Source organism: Equus caballus, chromosome 1 (genome assembly GCF_041296265.1).
Source record: "Equus caballus isolate H_3958 breed thoroughbred chromosome 1, TB-T2T, whole genome shotgun sequence".
In the NCBI taxonomy this organism is placed as follows: Eukaryota; Metazoa; Chordata; class Mammalia; order Perissodactyla; family Equidae; genus Equus; species Equus caballus.
The window spans coordinates 131,922,065-131,943,498 of NC_091684.1; the positions used below are offsets into that span (position 1 = coordinate 131,922,065).

General features: G+C 50.5%; 2 protein-coding genes across 13 annotated transcripts; one reads left to right on the forward strand and one right to left on the reverse strand.

The window, feature by feature from the left end:
* The first annotated feature begins 614 nt into the window (after positions 1-614).
* On the forward strand, positions 615-7,027 carry FAM219B (family with sequence similarity 219 member B). Of its 8 annotated transcripts, none has more exons than XM_023653487.2 (6): positions 768-1,097; positions 1,277-1,364; positions 2,029-2,106; positions 2,547-2,595; positions 2,748-2,836; positions 4,332-7,027. In XM_023653487.2, the coding sequence occupies exons 1-5, from the start codon at positions 884-886 to the stop codon at positions 2,829-2,831; spliced, it is 513 nt and encodes a 170-aa protein (XP_023509255.1). In that variant the 5' UTR covers positions 768-883; the 3' UTR covers positions 2,832-2,836; positions 4,332-7,027. The 8 variants fall into 8 exon arrangements, with proteins under 8 accessions (XP_001493813.1, XP_014589256.1, XP_014589257.1 ...); XM_023653495.2 differs by having other exon boundaries at positions 4,335-7,027; XM_001493763.6 differs by lacking the exon at positions 2,748-2,836 and having other exon boundaries at positions 615-1,097.
* Positions 7,028-7,237: 210 nt separating this feature from the next.
* Positions 7,238-15,394, reverse strand: MPI (mannose phosphate isomerase). Of its 5 annotated transcripts, none has more exons than XM_005602919.4 (8): positions 15,272-15,394; positions 14,692-14,819; positions 13,486-13,686; positions 12,564-12,705; positions 12,044-12,226; positions 10,081-10,254; positions 9,191-9,399; positions 7,238-8,918 (listed from the first exon to the last, which is right to left on the reverse strand). In XM_005602919.4, exons 1-8 carry the CDS (start codon positions 15,285-15,287, stop codon positions 8,700-8,702), a joined length of 1,272 nt encoding a protein of 423 aa, XP_005602976.1. In that variant the 5' UTR covers positions 15,288-15,394; the 3' UTR covers positions 7,238-8,699. The 5 variants fall into 5 exon arrangements, with proteins under 5 accessions (XP_005602976.1, XP_023509221.1, XP_070089469.1 ...); XM_023653453.2 differs by having other exon boundaries at positions 14,616-14,819; positions 15,272-15,385; XM_070233368.1 differs by having other exon boundaries at positions 14,692-14,980; positions 15,272-15,353.
* Positions 15,395-21,434: the final 6,040 nt, after the last annotated feature.

The window sequence follows — 21,434 nt, forward strand, 5'->3', positions numbered from 1 at the left end:
AAATTAGCCTTGGGACAGCCTCGTGAGATTTGGCAATTCCTTCGAGGATCTGGAGTTTCCTTCCAGCTAGCCACAAGCAAGCACATCCCTTGGGGCCAGAGAAGTCAAGAGCCGTGACAGCTCTGTGCCCTGCCACAAACAGACTCCTAGCACTTTCACCCTTCTTTTCAAGGCCTACTTTTCCCTTATTTGTCCCTCTAAGGCGGGTAGTGACGTCAGTTCTACTTTAAAATGTGGAAACTGACGCCTAGGGAGGGTCAGGCCTTGTCAAACGTCTGAGGCACCGCGTGGTGTTGGATATAACGCGGGTTTGGCGTCAGTTAGATGGATCAGCACAGGAGGTCTCTAGTTGTGTGACCTCCGCAAGGTCCTAGAACCTCTCTCTCAGGCCTGTTTCCTTTTCTGGAGAAGGGCTCTAATAACTCCCTTTCTCATACAGCTCTTTTCGGTTCGACTCGGGCTTTCCCGGGTTCGTCCTTGGGGAGCTCCAGCTGTGGCGAGATGACCTGCGAGAAGACACTGCGGAGAGCGCGCGCGTGCCAGGGCGTAAAGGGCTCGGCCTCCGGCCCGCGGGCGCCCACTCGCGGCCTGCCATAAATATCAATACTCAGTTTCAACTAGAGACAGAACTGGCCTCCACATCCCAGCCTCAGGCCAACTACAAGTACCGCAGTGTGCCGGAAAGGAGGGAGTGAAACTACCCAGCCCCCGGAAGGACGGAACAGTTGGGCCAACCCCACAGGAGGCGGGGTCGGAAAGCTCGGAAGAGTGCGGCCCGCACCTGCGCGCCGCCATCTTGCTCAAGGAGAGGCCGCCTACCCCCGGCCGACGGCTCGTTAGCCATGAGGCGGGGCTCCCAGACCCTGCGGGGCGGGGCCAGACCATGGCGACGGCGGAGCCCGGCGTGCACGCGGCGCGGGCGTCTAGTCCTGCAGCCCGGCCCGGGGGGACCCCGGCCCGCGTGGCAGGAGCTGCGGGTCCGCCCTCTGGGCGAAGGGGCAGCGGAGTCCCCAGGCTCGGGGAGCGGACCCCGGCGGCTGTGGAGAAGCGGGGGCCCTACATGGTGACGCGAGCGCCTTCCATTCAGGCCAAGCTGCGTGAGTGCGGCCCGATAGCGGGTCTGTGCCTGGGCGGGCTGCCGGGTCCCGGGGCAGGCTCCGGAGCCCCTCTGGGCCACCTCGGAGGGGCTCTGCAGCCCGCTCCCGCCCCCGAAAATCTGTTTGGGAGCCACGGCGAGTGGGGAAGACCCCGCTGACCCGGGCCCTTTGACTTCCAGAGAAGCACCGGGACCTGGCCAAGGCCGTTCTGCGGAGAAAAGGCATGCTGGGGGCCTCGCCGAAGCGCCCCGATTCTTCCGGGAAAAGGTCCAGCAGGCGCCACCTCCCCTGTGCAAGCACTTTCCAGAGAAGGCCCTGGTCCTCAGGCTGGGCGACAGTACTCACGGTTAAGGCTGGTGAATCCCATGACGCCAGCCTGTCAGGTTCTCTATTTTAAAACCGGAAGAGGAGCGAGCTTTTCCTTCCCTTTAAGGATGTGATGGTCTCAGGGAAAGCGCTTTGGAATGAGAGAGTTTAGTCGGTGCCTGCGATCCATCACTGTCTGACCAAGTTAGGGAGGAGCAGAGTAGCTGGGTCCCCAGGAGTGAGGATGGAGAGCAGTGTGGGAACAGCCAGCGCTGTTATTTTTTTTTAACAGAGTGGTAAACTCTGAGGGCTGAATTGGAGCTTCTTCAGTGCTTCTTTTACAGATAAGAGGTAAAACTCAGAGGTGAAGGGACTTGCCGTTTCTGTTCTCTGGTTAAGTAAGGTGGGGGGAGGGGCTTTTCCTCAGGAACAGTTAGGGGGGAGTGGTGCGAGGAAGTGCAAATGCCAGATAGTACACGGCAGGCAGTGATGGCTGTGTGACCAGGGAGAAGGCAAGTCAGGAGTAGTGCAGTCCCTTCTTTTCCCATAAGGGAGAGGACTTTGGCTTTCCCTGTGAAATACTGGTGCTTCATCTATGCTTGGTCTCTCCTCCATCTCCCCTCAGGTCGGTGAAGTTTAACAAGGGCTATACTGCTCTTAGTCAGAGTCCAGATGAAAACCTGGTGTCCCTCGACTCTGACAGGTGAGTGCTCTCCTTAGAAATACCCCTTGGGGAGTGACTTGGGTAAAACTGCAGGTAGCTTGGTGCCTTTGCTTGTTCCCTGTTCTTCCAAGACCCTTCCTGCATGTTCCAGGGCTGTCTTCAGAGCACTATCCCTTCCCAGGAAGGCTTGGTTAGCAGACTCCTAGGTGAACGTGTTGCTCTTGGATTTGGAATACCAACCTTCTCTGGGGGAGTCATCCTACCCTATCATGTCTGTACTGTTAGTGACGGTGACCCTTTCCCTGCTGGAGCGAACTGAAGGAGCTATTTGTACTCACAGCAGATACTGGGCTTGAATTCTATGGTGTGTGGCCTTTGCTTCACAAGTCCTCCAGACCCCTTGCATGCTCTCTACCTTGCCATTTGCAGCTGTGCTCCACAGGCATCCCCCTGAACTGACTGTCTTCCTCTTCTCCTAGTGATGGGGAGCTGGAATCCAGATACTCTTCCGGGTATTCCTCTGCAGAGGCAAGTCCAGAGCGCCTTTCTGCGCAAGGCCAGGCTGCAGGCAGCGTCACCGCCACTGCCAAATGCTTGTCTGGTGCCTGCTGTGTGCACGGCACTGTGCCAGACTTCCGGTCTGTTCTCCAATCTTCTACTCTGCCCTCTTCCCCCAACAGAGGTATAGGTGTCTGAGAAGGGCTGTTGAAAATCCAGGAGACCACAGAACCTTAGGGATGGAAATGACCTCACAAACCTTCTAGTCCAGGTCACTACTGAGAAAAGGAATCCTCTTGATATATCTCAGCTAAGTGTTTACTAGCTTCTGCTTGCTTGAATGCTTCTTATAATTAGGTACTCAACTACCTCCAAGAAGCCTTGCTGCTTGCCCTCCCGCAAATACACACACATGCACAATTCCTTCTTCAGGTAGCTCTTAGAGAAGTCTTGATTATCAATTTGAAATGTCTCCTGCAGCCTGGACTCAGTGGTCCTAAGCCTGCCCTGCAGTGTCACACAGTAATTGTAGTCTCCCTTCTTTTGATTGTCCTTTCTCTCAGGTCAGCATTCATGTCCCTCCCCCAGCCATCCTCCACCAAGCTTACTTACTTCCAGGCCAACGACTTCTGTTCCTTCAGTTGTTCCATCTATGGGAACTCAGACTGAGATACTCCTGGGCTGGCCTTTTGGACATGTTTCCAGAGTGATTGTCCCAGACAGAAACAAAGGGACATAAAGTTCTCACATGTGCAGCTTACTGCCTTTGACAGAGGTGAAGTGCTGGGGACATGATTGTACACCACTGGTATTTCTTCCTTATTCTCCTGGAAACTCTTGGCCACCCCCTAAGTTTCTGCCAAAGAGAGTAGAGGCAGTTTGTTTTTTATTTTTTTTGAGGAAGATTAGCCCTGAGCTAACTACTGCCAATCCTCCTCTTTTTGCTGAGGAAGACTGGCCCTGAGCTAACATCCATGCTCGTCTTCCTCTACTTTATACGTGGGATGCCTACCACAGCATGGCTTTTTGCCAAGCGGTGCCATGTCTGCACCCAGGATCCGAACCGGCGAACCCTGGGCTGCCGAGAAGTGGAACATGCAAACTTAACCACTGCGCTACCGGGCTGGCCCCCAGGCAGTTTATAAACTGTATCTTCCTTGAATATCTGGGTGTCTAAGATTGTTAAAGCTAAGAGAAGAAAAATTAGCCAAGAGCCAGAGAAAGTACTACACTATTCCCAGTCTCATTTTCCTTCTGCTCAGTGGAACTGATGAAGCCAGGCTGACAGGGTCCACTTTGTAGGGAACGAGCTCTGCTGGCATCGAAGGATGGCACATCTAACTGGCAGTGCAGACAAAGCTTCTCCCCACCCCATTCCACTATAACCAGATTCCTCTACTCTTCTACCCCATTGTTCTTGTATCATTGCCCCATAGTCTTAAGCCTTCATAGGGAATGGTCAGGGCATTGACTTTCAAACATAATCTGGGATCTGATATTTACATCAGATGCCTCAGGATTCTTTAGTGAGAGCATCTCCCTTGGGAGTGCAGTCTGGACAGTACTGGCTCAGGCCCCTGATTGCCCCTCACTGCTGGACGAGGCACAGGTAGGAAAAGGTGTTACTTCCTCCTAGTTCCTCCAGGTTGGCCTAAGGAGGGAGCATAGACAGGAAGCTCCGGTAAGGGAATGTGGGTCTGCCTTTTGGGTAGCAGTTATTTTTGCTTTGCAGCCTGGCTTATAGTTCTCTCTTCTCCTGCTCTTAGCAGGTGAACCAGGATGTGAGCCGGCAGCTGCTCCAGGATGGGTATCACCTAGATGAGATTCCAGATGATGAGGACTTGGATCTCATTCCCCCCAAGCCTATGGCCTCCTCAACGTGCTCCTGCTGCTGGTGCTGTCTTGGGGACTCTTCCTCCTGTACCCTCCAGTAGACATAACCCTCTAAGATGGGCCCTGCTCTCCATGTCAGCAGAGCCCTGTTGGCCATTATTCATAGTTCACAGAGTGCAGTGGGAACTACTGTCAGCCCCAGAATCACTGGAGGCACTGACCCTCTGGGAAGGTCAGTGACCTGGTGCTTCTCAGGCCAGAGGCCCCCATCTGGGTCATGGGGTGATGGGTGGAATTCTGCAGTTTTCCTCTGCTGTTGGAGCAGACTTTGGAGAAACCACTTTAATAAGGGCAAGAACAGAGGTAATTGTGGATCTTATGGTGAGTGGCAAAGTTGGCTAAGAAAAGCACCTGCAGACTTCTTGACTGGTATTTGTTATCATACTCTAGGGAGGGGGAAAGAGAGCTTTTGTGCCCAGGCTATGCTGGATGGTGTTATATGGAGGCAGAAAATAGCACTTTATGACTTGCAGCTGGGAATCTTTGAAAGCTAATTTAACTATTTGGGACCAGTTCAAGAAATTCCATGTGTTCTCCTCTTCCTAGCTCCAACGTGGGTTACATGTTTGACCTTTGAGAGAGCATAAAGCAGGGCCCTTTGGCTCTCATCTGGTTGTGCCTGTCTGACTTTGGCAGGGAGTATAGCAGGTTGCTTGATGGTACACCAGGATCAAGGTTCCAGAATCACTGGACCCAGGGCATCCCCAACTGGTCCAACAGTCTGAGTGGGTTTAGTGACTCTGGTCAGGCCATCCCTAGTTAGAGAAAAACTGCTCCACTATGTACATATTTATTTGTCTTTCCTTGGTCACCATTCTTCGCCTTGGTCTTAGCTAGTTCTCCACCTGCTCTTTGAGCTAAAGGTTGGCTGAAGGGACTGGAGCTCACCCAGAAGCCTGCAGTTTTTGATTACCAGCAGAGGGAGCTGTAGGGAGCAGTCAGGTGCCTTCCTGTTTGTTTAGCTTTTTAAACTTGACTAGCAATGGGTGAAAGGTACACTGGCACAGTTACGTGGGCTTTGACATAGACGGAAGCCCAGAGACAGGATGGGGAAGAGAGACCTGTGCCGGGTCCCAAGGCCCCTGCCTGAGGAGATAATTTGCCTTTGCAGAAGGCCTTCCTGCATCCTAGTGTGGTCCATTCTATGCCATCCAGCCCTCCAGATTTCTCTGACCACTGCATGGGCCTCATGGTGTATACTCAGCATTGGGCTTTATAGTAAACCTCTGGGTGCAACACAGCCTCTCTCAGGCCCCAGTCTGAACACAACAGCAAAGACAGGCATGATCTCCCCTGTGATTACCACTAGATAACATCTATTGCTATATCAGGCCTCCTTCTAGAACTTAGTTTTGCAATGGTTCCTTTTTTTCTTGCCTCAGCCAGAATTGTGGTGAGGACTGAATGGGAGTGGACAGAGTTCCCAGCCTAAGGGGCATGGCAGTCAGGATTGGGGTGTAGGCTTAACATGGGAAAGTGCCAGTCTTTTGCTTCATTTGATGTCCTATGACTGCCAGGAATATATGAGGGATGGCACAGTCTCTTCCGCTACCACATGGGGTGATTGGAAGACTGAAAAACATCGATAAAAAGGCCTTATTTGTCATACGACTGTCCTCGTGAGGATAATCCTCTCACTGCTCAATTGGCATCTATCTTGGTGCTTTTCTCAAGTCATAGAAAGTTGTGAGGAGTATACGGTATCCAGGGGGCTGTGGCTAACTTTTATTCTACAATCTAGCAGCATCACAGCAGGAGCGAGAGGGAACAGAGACCAGAGGTACTTCAGGTTGGGGTCTGGGGAATAGGGGAGGCAGATAGTTATTCTGTTCTGGAATGGGATGAGAATGAGAGTTCTGCAGGGAGTGAGAACATCTCCATTCTGAAGCCCCTGGCCACCCACAGAGATTACATCCAGGCCTTTCTGGTCTCTGCAGATGTGGAAGAGTGCACATGAAGAAAGGGTTCAGAAGCAGGACAGTGTAAAAAGAAAAAAAAAGTGGTGGTAGTGGGAAACCCAGTGGGGGCCAGAAAGCGGCTCTGGAAGCTAACTGTGGGGCCACATTTCTGTGGGGGTTAGTTAAGGCAGAGTAGCTTGAACATTTGGCAGCTGCTGGGGGGGGAGGGTGGCAGCAGGACTCCAAGACCAAGGCCCTCTGGGTAGTTGTTGCTATAAATCAGCAGTGGTGTATTTGGCTGCAGCTGTCCCTGGAGAGGATGTTCAGAGCTGGTTGACCCCATGTGGGAGGTATTACCTTTGTGGAAAAAGTTGCAGGAACCTGGAACAGAGGACACTGTGCAGCAAGGCAGGGTAGAAATAGTTGTTTGGGGCCCCAGGCCACGGCCTAAAATGTCACCAATAAAAGGCACCAAAGTGCCCAGAGCCAAACTGCCTTAATTCAGAGTGCTGGGTGTTCTGCAAGTGACACCGCTGTGGGGAGAGAGGTGTGTATTTGGGCTTACCTCACAGGTGGGAGTGGCACTGTATGGTATTTACAGAGTACAGAACTCTTGGCTTATGCTTCTACAGCTCTGTAAGTTTCTAAGAATAAATAGAATCATGATAGTAGAGCTGTCTCTGTGTTGCAATAGGATTTTTAAGAAAGGCCTAGACAAAAATCACTGTTCTTTCTGAATTCTGAAATGAAGAAATAGGCTAATAACCCCAACTGTGACCATTCCTCCTAGGACATTCTCTCCTTTCTGCTATTCCCAATGGGCCTCATTTTCAGGCCTGCTTCATTGGAGACCACAGATGGACTAGACCTTTGCACATCACTTCTCTTTAAAATGGGTTCCCTTTAGCAGACCCTTTCTTCCCAGGTCATTTTATTTTATTTTTTAGCTGAAGAAAATTTGGAAGCCAATAAAAACAGAACAGATTGATCAGAACTTTTTTGAAGGAATTACATTGTACAGGGGGTCTACTGTGGGCAGCAGCTCAGAAAGATCCTTTTGTGCCAGTCTAAACCCTTACCTCACAGGAAGGAGCCAATAGCCTAGGTCTCTGCTTAGTCTGGGGTGACAGGATCTAAGACTACCAGTCAGAAACTTCAGTGGCAAAGCAGACAGCTGTGCAGCCTCCTGTGGAGGTGTGTCCCACCTCAAGAGGGTAGGAAAAGGGAGACTAGATGCTCTCCTAGGTACTCCGCAGCCAGTTTAGAAAAAGTAGCTAGGTTTCTCTTCACAATGAGAATTGGATCGGTCTGTCCCCGGGTCCTTCCTTCTATCTAGAATGACTGAATGTGCTCTAGAGAAGTGCTTGACAAAACTTTCTCTATGAAGGGCCAGTCAATACTTTTGGCTTGGCAGGCCACATAGTCTGGCACATCTATCCAACTTTCCCATTATAGTCTGAAAGCAGCCGGACAGGATGTAAACAAATGGGTGTGGCCAGATCCAGCTTGCTGGCCTTAGCTTGCTGATCCGTGCCCTAGAGCCAACTGAAACACTAGAGAGAAGCAGCTTGCACTGACAATGCATAGTATCTTTAGACCCACCTTTCACTGTCTGCAGGGTTGGAGGGCCCAAGGCTTGTCTGAAAGCTCTCCATCTGAGGCTGAAGCCAGCTGCCTCTCCCACACCTTCCCATAAAAGGGCTCTGGAGTCCACCCTGCCCACTTGAGGAAGCTGTGTGAAGCAGGAATAAAGCAGAAGCGGGATAACATCCAGGGAGGCATCTTTCAGCCCACTTCAGAGACTAGAATGCCAAAGGCTGAGTGCTCTTTACCCCACAGCCTCTACACAAGTGATCTTTAATTGCTTTGACAGAACAAGAGGGTGATGAAGAACAATTTATCAGTCCACAGGCTTACCCTTTCTCCTCCTCTGCACCTAAGGAAATGGGCAGTCTCAGGGCCAGAACCCTGTTCTTAGAAATTAATTACCTACCCTCTTGCTGTGACTGATGCTGAGCTAATCATAGATTTCACCAGCCTGCCTAATGCTGTAGGCTGGAACAGAGCTGCTGCCTCCTGTGTTGAGGAGAGCCTGGCTCAGGTGTGGCAACAATACAAGGGGGAGTGTCAGCCCTTAGTCCTCACATGGGTCCCTCCTCCCAGGAAGAAGATGGATCAGCCTAGGTCTGCTCAGGAGTCATACCTTCAAGCTCACTCCTCTACCCCAGCTCTTCCAGGGTGTACCCAAAGAGTCCAGAGCAGGAAGGGGTTTGGCCTGGGTCGGAGGTGAGGCTGACTAGGATTTAGGGTGACTTGCAGAAGAGAGCCAGAAGGCTGTGGCTTCTACAGTAAACAGCAGGCACGGAATATCAGCAGGTCCTCAGGCACAGTGAGCTTCAATGAGACACTCTCATTGGCCCCAATGAAGAGCACCCCGCCACGCTGCAGGGGGATTGTTGACTGGGCTGTGGGAGTGCTGGCTGTCACTGTCCCCTGTACCATTAGGAGGATGCTGGCAGAATCCACCGCTAAGACCTTGTATTCAGTGATGGAGCCAGGGACCTGGGCAAAAAGAAACAATAGGATAGTGTAGCTCACAGGGCCCACAACAACCCCAAGCACAGTGAGAGGGAGTGCTCTGCCACCTCTCAGGCTCTTGTTGGCATGGATGCCCACATCTGGTCCCTGTTACAGAGAGGAGTGAGCAGGCCCTGTGGCCATCCCCCAGGAAGTGAGCTGGACAGAAAGGAAACCCAGCCCTAGGTATACTCCAAATTGTAGCCTTTGCCAGGGTTTTTCATGCCACACAACACCTACCATGGCCCCCCACTCACCTCCATCTTCATAACAGTGAAGTCTGGCACTGGGGGATCATAAATAGAGAGGTAGGGGTCTTCCTGACTCCGTGTTGGAAGAAAGAGCCTGTCCTTGCTGGGGCTGGATGTATAGCTGAGCATCTCACACAGGGTTGGAACATCGATGAACTTAGGTGTCAGGCCAGCACGCACTGTGTTGTCTGAACATGCCATGCACTCCACGCAGTCTGGGGACAGACAGTTATGTGCTAAGCTGATGAAGGATACCTTGGAATCTGACTCTTCAGGGCTGGGCCTCCTAACCTGAGTGCCATGAACCCCCTGCAGAAGTAGGTAAAAATGTGTGAATTGCAGTCTCTGGGAGAGCCAGCCAAAGACATCAGATACTGAAAACAGGTGACACATCACCCACTATTGTCAGGGGAGTCATGTTAACCCCTGGAGGAGCCCCAGCCCTCCCCAGATTCTGTATTCTCCACTTCTACCACAGAATCCTGTCCCTAAGTGGATAAACAGCCAACAGTCAAAATGTGACACCCTTCTGTGGTAACGTGTATTTTAATGTAAAAATCTCTGGGTAGATAGGACAGACATGCAAAGGCAGTGTGATGCTGGGGAGAACAGCAGCCTTGATCCAGTATAGCCTGGGTTCAAATTGTAGTTCTGACAGGACTTATCATGAGAGTATCACGAGGGGAGTTAGTGTGAAGATTCAAGCAGTGTACAACACCAAGCTGGCATTCATCATCCCCACTAGCTGCTTTCCTGCTGACCCCAGGAACCCTGGGGGGTCAGAGCTGGATGGGAGCTTAAAGAAGGTCTGCTTGACTACCCTCTCCACCTTTGTCCCAATGGGGAAACAAGGCACAAGGGGATGGCAGTGGGCTCACTGCTGCAGTGTGGCTCACCTCCTTTCAGGTAGGCATGGGGAACGTTGGCCTCCAGAAACATGGCCTCCCCTGGCTTCAGGGTAAGCAGGTTCAGGAAATAGATGGCAAAGCATCCAATATCACCTGGATACTGCTGGTGCAGCTGCAGCAGGAGGTCCCCGCAGATGTCCTCCATATTGTTTCCAGCAGCCACTGAGGGTCACAGAACACCCCAAGGCCACTTAGGAACACACAGTGGTGTTCACAGCCCCACCTTGCCCAGGGAGCTCTTAGGAAGTCCCTGCCCACATGAATCTGGAAACTGGTGAGCATGTCCTAGCCACACCTCTAGTCCTTTGGGTGCCAGGCTTCCTGATACTCCAGCCCAGAGAGGTGCCATTTTTCCCATTTTGACTGTCTATCTGCCCAGCACTATACTAGGCACTAAAAGGGCTAAAGTGTGGTCCTTTTAGCACAGTCTTTCTCAATCTCAGCACTACTGACATTTTAGGCCAGATAATTCTTTGTTGTGGGGACTGTCCTGTGCACTGGATGCTTAGCAACATCCCTAGACTTTACCCATGAGATACCATTAGCACCCCTAAGCAAGGTTTTGACAACCAAAAATGTCTCCAGACAATTGCCAATGTCCCCTGGTTGAGAACCACTATTCTAGGAACTCAAAATCTAGTTAGGGAGATATCTGAGAGTTCCACGTAGGGTGACCAACTGTCCCAGATAGCCCAGGCCTTTCTCTTTTTTAGCACTGAAAGCCTACGTCTCAAAAAATCTCTCAGTCCCAGGCAAACTGAGGTGGTTGGTCACCCCAGGTAGCATGAGGCAGAATGCTCCAATGGCCAAAATGTGTCCTGGAGACTGACCAGAGGAGGATGAGCTCAGCTTGGGCCAGAGTGGTGAAGGAAGGCTTATGGGAAGTCGGAGGGGAGGTCAGTGCGCTGAGTCTTCTGCAGTGTGCAGAGAAGGGGGGAGGGTGTTTGTAAGTAGAAACATAGTATATCAGTGCCACAGTGAAGACACTAGCTGGTCTGGATTGGAGGGTGGTTTTGAATCTTCATACAGCAACTGCTGAATACCTACTCTGTGCTAAGCACTGCGAGGACACGAAGGTCAAGGAGACAGGTCCCTGGCCTGGAGATAACCCCAGTTTTAACAAGTGTGCACCTGATGATATAGACTCACAGGTGCTAAGGGCTATACCTGACATACAAACAGGGTGTTATGGGAGCTCCGGGCAGGAGTAATCGGTTCTGCTATGAGTGCAAGAAGCCCTAAAGGGAGAGACACGCAAGCAAAGAAAACATACAGTATGCTTGGGTAAAGTAAATAGTTCCTTGTGGCTCAAAGGTAGCAGGGGAAATGCCTAGAGAAAGAACCAGAAGAGCTCTGGAGTTGCCTGGAGAAAGGGCTGGGGCCCCATGTGCCACATAAGGTCATACCTGGGAGTCCACTGCCTTGTGTTTTACGCTGCTTCTATTGACTCCCTAACCCAAAGGTGACAGGACCACACCCATCACAGTCATTTCCTGAACTTTCCTTAGTTAGCACAAGGTTGGGCACAGAGCAAGTATTTAAGGAAAGATCTCATAATTGAGAATTCTGGGCATCAGCCCTTTGGAGGAGAGGGGAATCTCTTTGTCCCCTTCCTGCTCTCTAGCCCCAAAGTACAAATCCATCCATGGGGAGCAGCTGTAGGGCTGGAGAAGTCTCAGAATGCCTGTGTGGAAGATATCCTAAGAGACTTCTAGGCCAGTCTGCTTCCAGCCATCTAGAGAAGATGACAAGTTAGGAAGCAGCACTCAACCTAGGGCCCTGCTCCACAAAGACTGGGAAAGAAATGCTAAGTTGCTAACAGGCCATCTAAGTCAGGCCCATTTTAATGTTCCACTTGAGCAAAGGGGTTGAGAACCCTGTCCCCACAGCCTAGTGTCTGTGCTGGGGGCCCAGGAGGGAGCACTGCACCCAGGCTTATGACAATACTCACCTTGCTGGGAGATCCGCTTCACCAACAGGTTGAGCTGCTCCACTACCACCTTCTTCTCACTCTTCATCAGGTGAGAGAAACAGCTCTGCAGAGCAGACGCCGTGGCCTGGGAGTCACGGCTCATGCTCTGCTTCAGCTGTGTTGCTGCATTATCTCCAATCAGAAACTGGAACTCAGGCACTTCTGCAGAAAGGCCAGGCCAGGGCCACATCAGGAATGGCAAGATGGAACCCACAGAAGTGGGGAGTTGGAGGAATCTTCCTCGTCCCATCCCTAACCATGGAGCCAGGCAATGCTAAGCAAACTTTGTAGTGAAAACTGACCACTCCCCACTTCGGCAACCATACCTGAGCCTGGTCTCACAGGCCTACCCAGTGGCTCCAAGAATTCGTAAGGCCAACCAGCCCCTCAGTTCCTGTGGCATTCAGCCTCTGTTCTCTGCCACTGTTCAGCTCTGGCCTGGGTCCCCCATGCATTCTAGGCCCAGTGTGCATGCTCTCAGCATTTTGCCCAACCTTACTTGTTAGAAAGGTCACAATCTCCTCAACTGGCCGGAAGCCACATAAGCCTTGGAAGGAGGTAAGGGCAATGGCCATCTCTGGCTTATGGTTGGCATCGGGGTAGTGCTGTGGAGCCTGGAGGTGCAGCTTTTCAGCCAGTTCCTGTGGGGTGGCCAGGGAAAGAGGAGGATGGTCAAGGTGCAGCCCTCACCTAGCTGGAAAGTCCCACCCCGCCCTTGCTTTCTACCCTCCCCAGTCACCAGACAGCAGTGGCCTCTTACCTCTGGCAACGAACCCAGGCAAAGCATAATGCGGAAACTTGAGGTTCAGCCAACCCAGGGCAGGGACATGGGCCAAATCTGGGGGAAAGCTGGGCAGACTTTAAAAGACCGGGACTGTGAATGAAGGAACCCTAACACCAGGCCAAGCTCTGACCCTAACAAGCTGTGTGGCTTTGGGTAAACCCCATTCTTCTCTGGGTCTTCGTTTGTTCATCTAGAAATGAAGAGTTTTGACAGACAAATGCTTAGGCTGTGACTCAGAGACTTGTGCGCAAAGACTACGGGGGTAGAGTTGAGGCAACAGCTAGGGTACCTGCCCTGCCCTGCCCTGGAAAGTGAACTCTCCTACAGAGCCAGGTGGGAAAATGGCAGACATAAATGGTCTTGGGCTGGGTAAGGGGAACCCAGGAACAAGATCCCAGGAATGAGCCTGGAGAAGCTTCCCTGGCACAGGCTGTTCACCTGTCTACTTAGACTTAGTTGCCAGCATGTGTCACCAGCATCTGGCCTTGCAGAGCTAAAGTGGGAGTTGTCAGGCCTGGATTTAGCTTTGGGCTGGAGCCTGGCATGGGTAGGGTAAATGTAGCAGCAAAAATCGTGGGAGGGCCTTGACAGAAGCTCTTCTCTACCCTGACCTCTGTGCCCCAGTCTGATTCTGTACCTTGTTAGGGTGTGCCTGGATGGACAGAGCTGTTTCAACTGAGAGCACTTTGAAGAGGAAGGGCAGCTTGCCATTAAAGATGTCCTTGACCTTTGAACCCAAGCTGTCCTGGTTCTCAGCAATCCACTGGCCTAGGGTCTTCTGTGAGATGCGGTTGTCAAGGATCTTGGCATCTCCCCGGGGATGGGTCCCCATCCACATCTGGAAAAACAGGAAACTTGGGCGGAAAGGGGGAAAACCTAGCAGTACCAGTTGGCCTGCCCCAAACCTACTCACTCCATGCTCCTCACGGGGCAGCTGAGTCCTGAGATGGGTCTCCCAGGACTGGGTATAAATGCTCATGCCATCACCCACATATAGGGAGGCAGCAGACCACAGAACACCAAGAGTCAGGACACCCAGGCTCTACCTCTAAACTTGGGCTAGTTATTTCCTGTCTCTGGGTCTCAGTTTCTTTATCTGTCCAATGAGGAGAATGACACCTGCACTGTCAAGGTCACTGAAAAGTTCTGACTCTCAAATGGCTCTGTGAAGGGTTAATAGTCATTTATTCCAGTCTCAGAAGTAGAAGCTAAAGTCTTCCTATGCTTTGGGTTTTTTCTCTACTAAAGGGCAGGAGAAATATGTATTTTAGGTTATTAAAAATGTAAAAGTTGGGGCCGGCCTGGTGGCGCAGCGGTTAAGTGCGCATGTTCCGCTTCAGCAGCCCGGGGTTAACCGGGTCGGGTCGGATCCCGGGTGTGGACATGGCACCGTGTGGCAGACCAAGCTGTGGTAGGCGTCCCACATATAAGTTAGAGGAGGATGGGCACGGATGTTAGCTTGGGGCCAGTCTTCCTCAGAAAAAAGAGGAGGACTGGCAACAGTTACCTCAGGGCTAATCTTCCTCAAAAAAAAAAAAAAGTCAAAGTCAAAGTAAAAATTTTAATTGTCAAAGAGGGCTGAATTAAAATTCACTAAGTGCTGACAGTTCATGGGGGAAGAATGATACTGGAAATCCCAGCCCACTATGACAAAACCTCTCTTCTTTTGATGCCACCATCTGGGTTCATCAACATGCACTGATAAGAAGAGCCAAGAGGGTCTCTTCTTTGCTGCCTCCCCTCTTCCAGCTGATCCACATGACTTGCCTCAGGCTCTCCGAGTGGAGACGTCCCTTGGTCTCAGCTGCTGGTAAAGTGGGGTGAAATACAGCCCAGGTCTCACCTCTGCATATGGCTTGTCCTCTGAGATCCGGGCCAGTGGGTCACTGCTGGCCAGCAGCCGAGCCACTTCACTGTTGGAACCCATCTTCCCCCAGGCATACTGCTGCACCACACAGGAAAGTGGGAAAACTGGGGGCACAGACAGAGGGTCAGCTTCCACTCCACTCCTGACACCTGACCCTACTGTCCAGGGAAACTAGACACAGCTGAGGGTTTTGGCTGGCGGACAAAATCAAGTAAGGAGTTTGTAGGTAGTTGAGACTCTTCTCTGCAGGTCTTGATGTTCCCATCTGTAAAACGGGCAGTAGTCATCTTCTGCTGACGTGAGGCAGATAGTTGCACTGAGGTGAAGGGGAGCGAACAGGAAGTATCTATTCCATGCCTCCCCCTCCCCTGAAGAACCTCCTTCGCCGGCTGCAATAACGGCTCAATCCCTGTCGCAAGTGCTCCTTTCTCTACCCAGCGCTCATCCATCTTTCCTCGGAGCCCCAAGGGTGTGTTCGACCTGGCTTATCAAGTCTGGAAAGATCCCAGGACGCGTCTCACCCACACGCTGGCCAGCACCCCAGCCAACAACTCACCTTGCTGAGCGGTCATCCTTGCGGCCCCGAACCTGCCTTCTCGCACGTATGCCCTTCCCGGCAGCACCCGCGGCCCCTCTACGCCCAGAGCTTCATGGGAAATGTAGTTCCTCGAGCGCCTCCTCAAAGGCCGGGCCGCTCCCCACATTCGGAGTCCCTCTTCCACCCTCCAGGAGTTCAGGAGTTCAGGAGGAACCCTGCTGAACCCAGAGGCTTCCAACCCTCAATCCTGGGTCAGTATACATTCATTCATTCCTTCAACGGGACACATTTTATTGAGAACGTGGTAAATGCCACAGTCTGTTCTAAGGGCTGGAGATAACATCAGAGAACAAGATAACAATCCCTTTGCCTTTTGGAGCTTACATTCTGGGGAAGGAAGACTGGCAAATAAGTATAATAAATAAGTAAATCATATAGCATGGTGAAAGATAAGTGCTACTGTAAGTAAGGGGGATGGGTAGGAGTAGGAGGCAGTTTGCAGAATTTAAAAGGTTGTGTAGGTATGCCTTATTGAGAAGGTGAAATTTGAGCACAGACTTGGAGGTGAGGAGGAGAGAATGTTCTGGGCAGAAGAAACAGCTAGAGCAAAGACCCTAAGGTGGGAACGTGGGAATGTGTCTGTCATATTCAGGAGGAAGTAGCAAAGAAGCCAATGTGGCTGGACCAGAGTGAGCAGAACAAGGAGGAAGTGAAGTGATCAGAAAAGAAAGGCAGTGGGCAGAACTTTATAGGCTATTGTGAGGACTTCCGGTTTTCCTCTGAGTATCTCAGTCATTAGCGGATTTGAGCAAAGAATTGCCATGATCTAAGCAGGGACTCACTGATGCTTGACGATGATGACAAATATCACATGCAAGGCCCTTAATCTGTCTGAGCTTCAGATTCTTCCTCTGTAAAATGAGGATAATAATGCCACGTGACAGGCTTGCTGGAGGGTCGGATGGGATGATGTGGGATTCAGGAAGGCAGTCAGTGCTCAATGCTCCTCTGATCCTCCCTGCCTAGGTACAGCAGGACTCAAAACCCCCCTGGGGCCAGCCCCGTGGCCGAGTGGTTAAGCTCATGCGCACTGCTTCAGTGGCCCAGGGCTTCACCGGTTCGCATCCTGGACACAGACATGGCACTGCTCATCAGGCGGCATCCCACATAGCACAGCCAGAGGCACTCACAACTAGAATATACAACTATGTACTCGGGGGCTTTGGGGAGATGAAGAAGAAAAAAAAGAAGATTGGCAACAGATGTTAGCTCAGGTGCCAATCTTAAAAAAAAAAAAAAACGAAGGTTTTATTAAAAAAAAACCCTAGCCCCTCCTCCAGGCTGAGCTGCTCACAAGTCACACACACATTAATCAGGAGAGTCACCAGAAGCCCTGCATGGCAAAGGCTGGGCTGGGCCTTGGCTGTGGAGTAACTTTGCTGTATCCTGTAGAGAAAGGCTCTGACATTTGGACTTCTTTATTATTATTATCTTTTATTTATCATTTTATTATTTTTTTTATTTTTACTGAGGAAAATTAGCCCTGAGCCAACATCTGCCACCAATCCTCCTCCTTTTTGCTGAGAAAGACTGGCTCTGAGGTAAAATCTGTGCCCATCTTCCTCCACTTTATATGTGGGACGCCTGCCACAGCATGGCTTGACAAGCGGTGCATAGGTCCGCATCTGGGATCCAAACTGGTGAACCCCAGGCCCCCAAAGTGGAACATGTGAACTTAATCACTGTGCCACCGGGCTGGCACCCAGACTTCTTCAGTCAACAGCATAGGAGGAGAGTAGCCAGCTGGAGGGGTCCAGGAGCACAGCAACCAAAGATCCAGGGAGCCTGGAGTGAAGGGCTACAGTCCTGACTGTGCCTTCCCTCCCACCCCCACACACACCCTGATTCCCACAGCCTCTACCACACATGCCCAGGGAGAGAGAGGTACTGTTTTCTCTGTAGTGTTCTACCCAGCTGTGGAGGGTGACGTTCTCTGGGGTCCCCTGGCTCAGATAAATCAGCCTGCTTTTCAAAGGAAGCTTCACTATACACTAAAGAATAGTAAAGTGGAAAACATAAGAATCAGACTAACAGCACCTGTCACATACCTTCTACCTCTGAATCCTCTCTTTCCCTTCATCCCCACCCCTCTAGCCATGTGAACCTCCTGGGAGAACAATGAGGGATTACTTTAAGCACAGGAGACTCTTGGAGTACCTCCCACTACCACCACCACTGAAGCCAGAGTTAGAGTCATTTCCTCATAATATCTCTGCACACGGAAGGAAGAACTTAGGTGGTTGTGTTGACCTAAAATACATAAAACAGCCATTTATTTTACCAGCAAAATGAGTTTATCTGGGAATAGCCAAGAATTGCAGTTTGAAACATGCAATCTATGATGAACCACATGCAAATCTGGAGAACGAAGGAGAGCTATGTTGTTTTATAGGGGAGAAGGGGGAGTTGGGAGGCGCTGTTATAAATGAAGAGTCTATTGGAGGAGACTGGGAGTTTGCAGTATAGCGGCTTTTCATTGGCTGAGTTGTGACAGTCACTCGTTCGCTGAGCTGTTGCTGAGCAAGGAGAAATCTCCTTTCTCCTTCTGAGGTAGTAAAGTAGGATCACTTCCTACTGGAGATGCAAGGTAGGTCTCTTCCTGTTGAGGTCTGTGTTGACCTTGAGTGGTAGGTGTGTGAGAGGTCCCCTTTCTGGCCTCTCAACTCCATTTTTTTCCGAGGAAGATTAGCCCTGGGCTAACTACTGCCCATCCTGCTCTTTTTGCTGAGGAAGACTGGCCCTGAGCTAACATCCATGCCCATCTTCCTCTCCTTTATATGTGGGACGCCTACCACAGCATGGCTTTTGCCAAGTGGTGCCATGTCTGCACCCAGGATCTGAACCGGCTAACCCCGGGCCACCGAGAAGCATAACGTGCGAACTTAACCACTGTGCCACCAGGCCGGCCCCTCAACTCCATTTTAAATGAGGTTTCTGTTCATTAATTTTCACAGTTGGGATAGGCAGAGCCCACAACCCACACCACCCTCCCTGCACATAGAAAAATATATCTGTAAGGGAAACTAGGGTGTTTGGAAAATCTAGAATTTTTTATCCTTAACTCTTGTCTATGCCTAGTAGAACTGATCACACTTTATTATCTAGTGATGATTTGCTTTCCTCTCTCTCTTCCCTACTAGATGTCTAATTCAGCTTCACATTTTTGCCAGTGCCCACCTGAGGGCTCAAGCTATAATAGCAGCTAAAATTTACTGTCTGTTATGCATTAGATACTATGCTAAGCCCTTTTCAAGAATTCTCTCACTTCATTCTCAAGACAACCCTATGACGTAGGCACTGTCATTAGCCCCATTTTAGAGATGGGAAAAATATACCTTGGAGAGGGGAAGGAACTGGTCCAAGGGCATAGGCGTCCAATCTGCTATACCTTCTCCCTTGGTGAATAAGTGAATGAGTGAATAAATGCATGATGTCTCTTTCATAGGAAAATAGACAGATCCCAGGGGTCTTCAGAGACAGATGGGTGGGCAGGCTGCACATTGGTGATATCAAGTTCCATTCTGTTTTCACTAGTCAAGCACTGTACTAGGCTGGAGTGGACAAGGAGGAAGCAGGACAGCCTCATGTCATGTGTACTGTTCTCTCGGGTTGCAGACAGCAAAGATCTCTGTATGCTGCCTACGATATTGGGATATAATAACCAGCTCCTCGCCAGAGTTCCTAAAACCTTAGTAATTTCCTAAGCAATAAAGATGCTAGGAGCATCTTTGTTTGAATGAGGCAACTCTTCCTTTTTTTTTTTTTTTAAAGATTTTACTTTTCCTTTTTCTCCCAAAGCTCCCCGGTACATAGTTGTGTATTTTCAGTTGTGGGTCCCTCTAGTTGTGGCATGTGGGATCCCAAGCACGTGGGATGCTTGATGAGCGGTGCCATGTCTGCGCCCAGGATTCGAACTGGCGAAACCCTGGGCCGCCAAAGCAGAGCACGTGAACTTAATCACTCAGCCATGGGGCCGGCCCCATAATGAGGCAACTCTTAATGGGCTCCTAGATAGTGTGGGGACCTGGAAATGGCCACCCCAAGATATGTCTCTTTGGCATCAGAATTATTTGAGGCTGATTGCTTTTGACAAACTGGGACAGGGAAGGAGGCTCTGAGGAATGGAACTTGCCCTTTGTTAGGACACATTTACATTTGTAAGGTAAATCTCTATCTGTAAAAGGTGCCTCCCTCTCTGTACCAGGAAGAAGAAAGGAGATGACCTTCTCTCTAGAAACTCTTCATCAATGCCAAAGGCAAGGACTTAAATCTGCATTTGTTTATTGTGCTTGTCTGGTAACCTCCTGTAACTGACTTCCCTCCCCCTCCCAACTTTGGCATTTCTTTAAGGATTAAGCATCTTTCCTTAGGCTAGGAACTGATTGCTGCGTTCACCTGTGACCTCCCAGCTCCAGACAATAGACTTGCCTCCTGCTACACCCACCAAGATAGCAGACCCACTACCTGCTGTGTCCATCAAGAGCTGTGCCAACAGGGCAATCTTGTGAGTATTGTGGGAGGGACATTTCAATCATATGTGAAATATCCTGTTTGGGGGTATATAACCACTCTGTGTACCCCACTTCTTCAGTGCCCTTTCTTCCTTTGGGAAGAAAGGCCCCGGGCCATGGTTCCTCATAAAACTTTGTTTAATTTTCTCTTGCTATTCTGTCTCATGTGAATTTAATTCATTCTCCGGCCAGACGAACCCACATTTGGGAAGAGGAAATGTCTTCCTCCCCTACAATAGCTTCAGGAAGGGCTTGGTCACCAGAAGGGCCAAGTTATGATTAGAAGGTTGGAACTTTCAGCCCCTCTCCCCATCCTCCTGGGAGGGGAGAGGGGCTGAAGATTGAGTTAATCAATCATGCCTATGTGATGAAGGCTTCATAAAAACCCTGAACTACAGGGTTTGGAGAGCTTCTAGATTGGTGAACACATCCACGTGTCGGAAGGGTGGTGCACCCCAACTCCACGGGGACAGAAGCTTCTGTGTTCAGGACCCGGACCTTACCCTGTGTATCTGTTCATTTGGCTGCTCATCTGTATCGTTTATCATATCCTTTATTATACAATAAATGGGTAAGCATGTTTCCCTGAGTTCTGTGAGCCATTCTAGCAAATTATTGAACCTGAGGAGGAGGTCGTGGGGACCCTGATTTACAGAAGTATAGGTGACAACCTGGGGCTTTCAATTGGCATGTGAGATGGGAGCAATCTTGTGGGACTGAGCCCTTACTTAACCTGTAGGATCTGACACTAACTCCAGGTAGATAGTATCAGAACTGAATTGAATGTGAGATACCCAGCTACTGTCAGAGAATTGGTTAGTGTGGGGAAAAAACCCACATGTCTGGTCACAGAAGTATTCTGTGTGAGTAGCAAAGGAGAAACACAAGAGTTTTTCTTTACATTGCCCTCTGATGGTGGCTGTGAGGGGTTAGGGGTAGGTGGATGCTAAGGGGACACAAACATGGATCCCTTCCCATCCTCCCACTTGAGGACATTTCCTGGAGAAAAGTTGAGCTGGACCCTAAAGGATCATTGAGATTTACCCAGGGGAGAGGAAGGTAAGAGAAATGGATGAGGGAAACAATAAATATTTACTAAATACCTGTTATGTGCTTGGTACTATATTAGTGCCACCCATGCCTTTGTGGAGCTTATAGTCTAGTGGGAGAGACAGATATAAACAAGTAACCCCCTGTACAAGTGTGTAATTGCAATCTGCAAGAGGTGTTATGAAGGAAAAGTACAGGGTAATATGAGAGTTTGGGGGGTGGGGGCAGCCGGGTTTGGGGGAGGGGAGGCTGATCTAACCTATAGAGTGGAGAGAGGCCACTCCTGAGGAAGGGGCATCTGAGCTTGGATTTGAAGGATAGGTAGGAGTTAACTAGGGGATGATGAGGGCATGGGCTAAGAGTGTATCAGAAAGAGGGAACATCATGTGCAAAGAGGTAGGAGGGAACACGGGAAGTTTGAGGAACTGAAAAGCCACTAGGAAGGCTGGTATGCAGGGGCACAGGAAGGGGGGGGGGGGGGGGGGAGGGCCGATCCTGCAGGACCTTAAGGCCAAACTAAGAATATGGGCCTTTATGGAAAAATAATTGAAGGATTTTGT

Coding starts and splice junctions, on each gene's coding strand:
- FAM219B (XM_001493763.6), top strand. CDS start 884: ATGGCGACGGCGGAGCCCGGCGTGCACGCGGCGCGGGCGTCTAGTCCT. Junction 1,365..2,028: donor CCCGATTCTTCCGGGAAAAG/GTCCAGCAGGCG, acceptor ATCTCCCCTCAG/GTCGGTGAAGTTTAACAAGG. Junction 2,596..4,331: donor CCGGGTATTCCTCTGCAGAG/GCAAGTCCAGAG, acceptor TCCTGCTCTTAG/CAGGTGAACCAGGATGTGAG.
- MPI (XM_005602919.4), bottom strand. Junction 12,706..13,485: donor TCCAGGCACACCCTAACAAG/GTACAGAATCAG, acceptor GCCACCCCACAG/GAACTGGCTGAAAAGCTGCA. Junction 8,919..9,190: donor TCACTGTTATGAAGATGGAG/GTGAGTGGGGGG, acceptor CTTTTTGCCCAG/GTCCCTGGCTCCATCACTGA.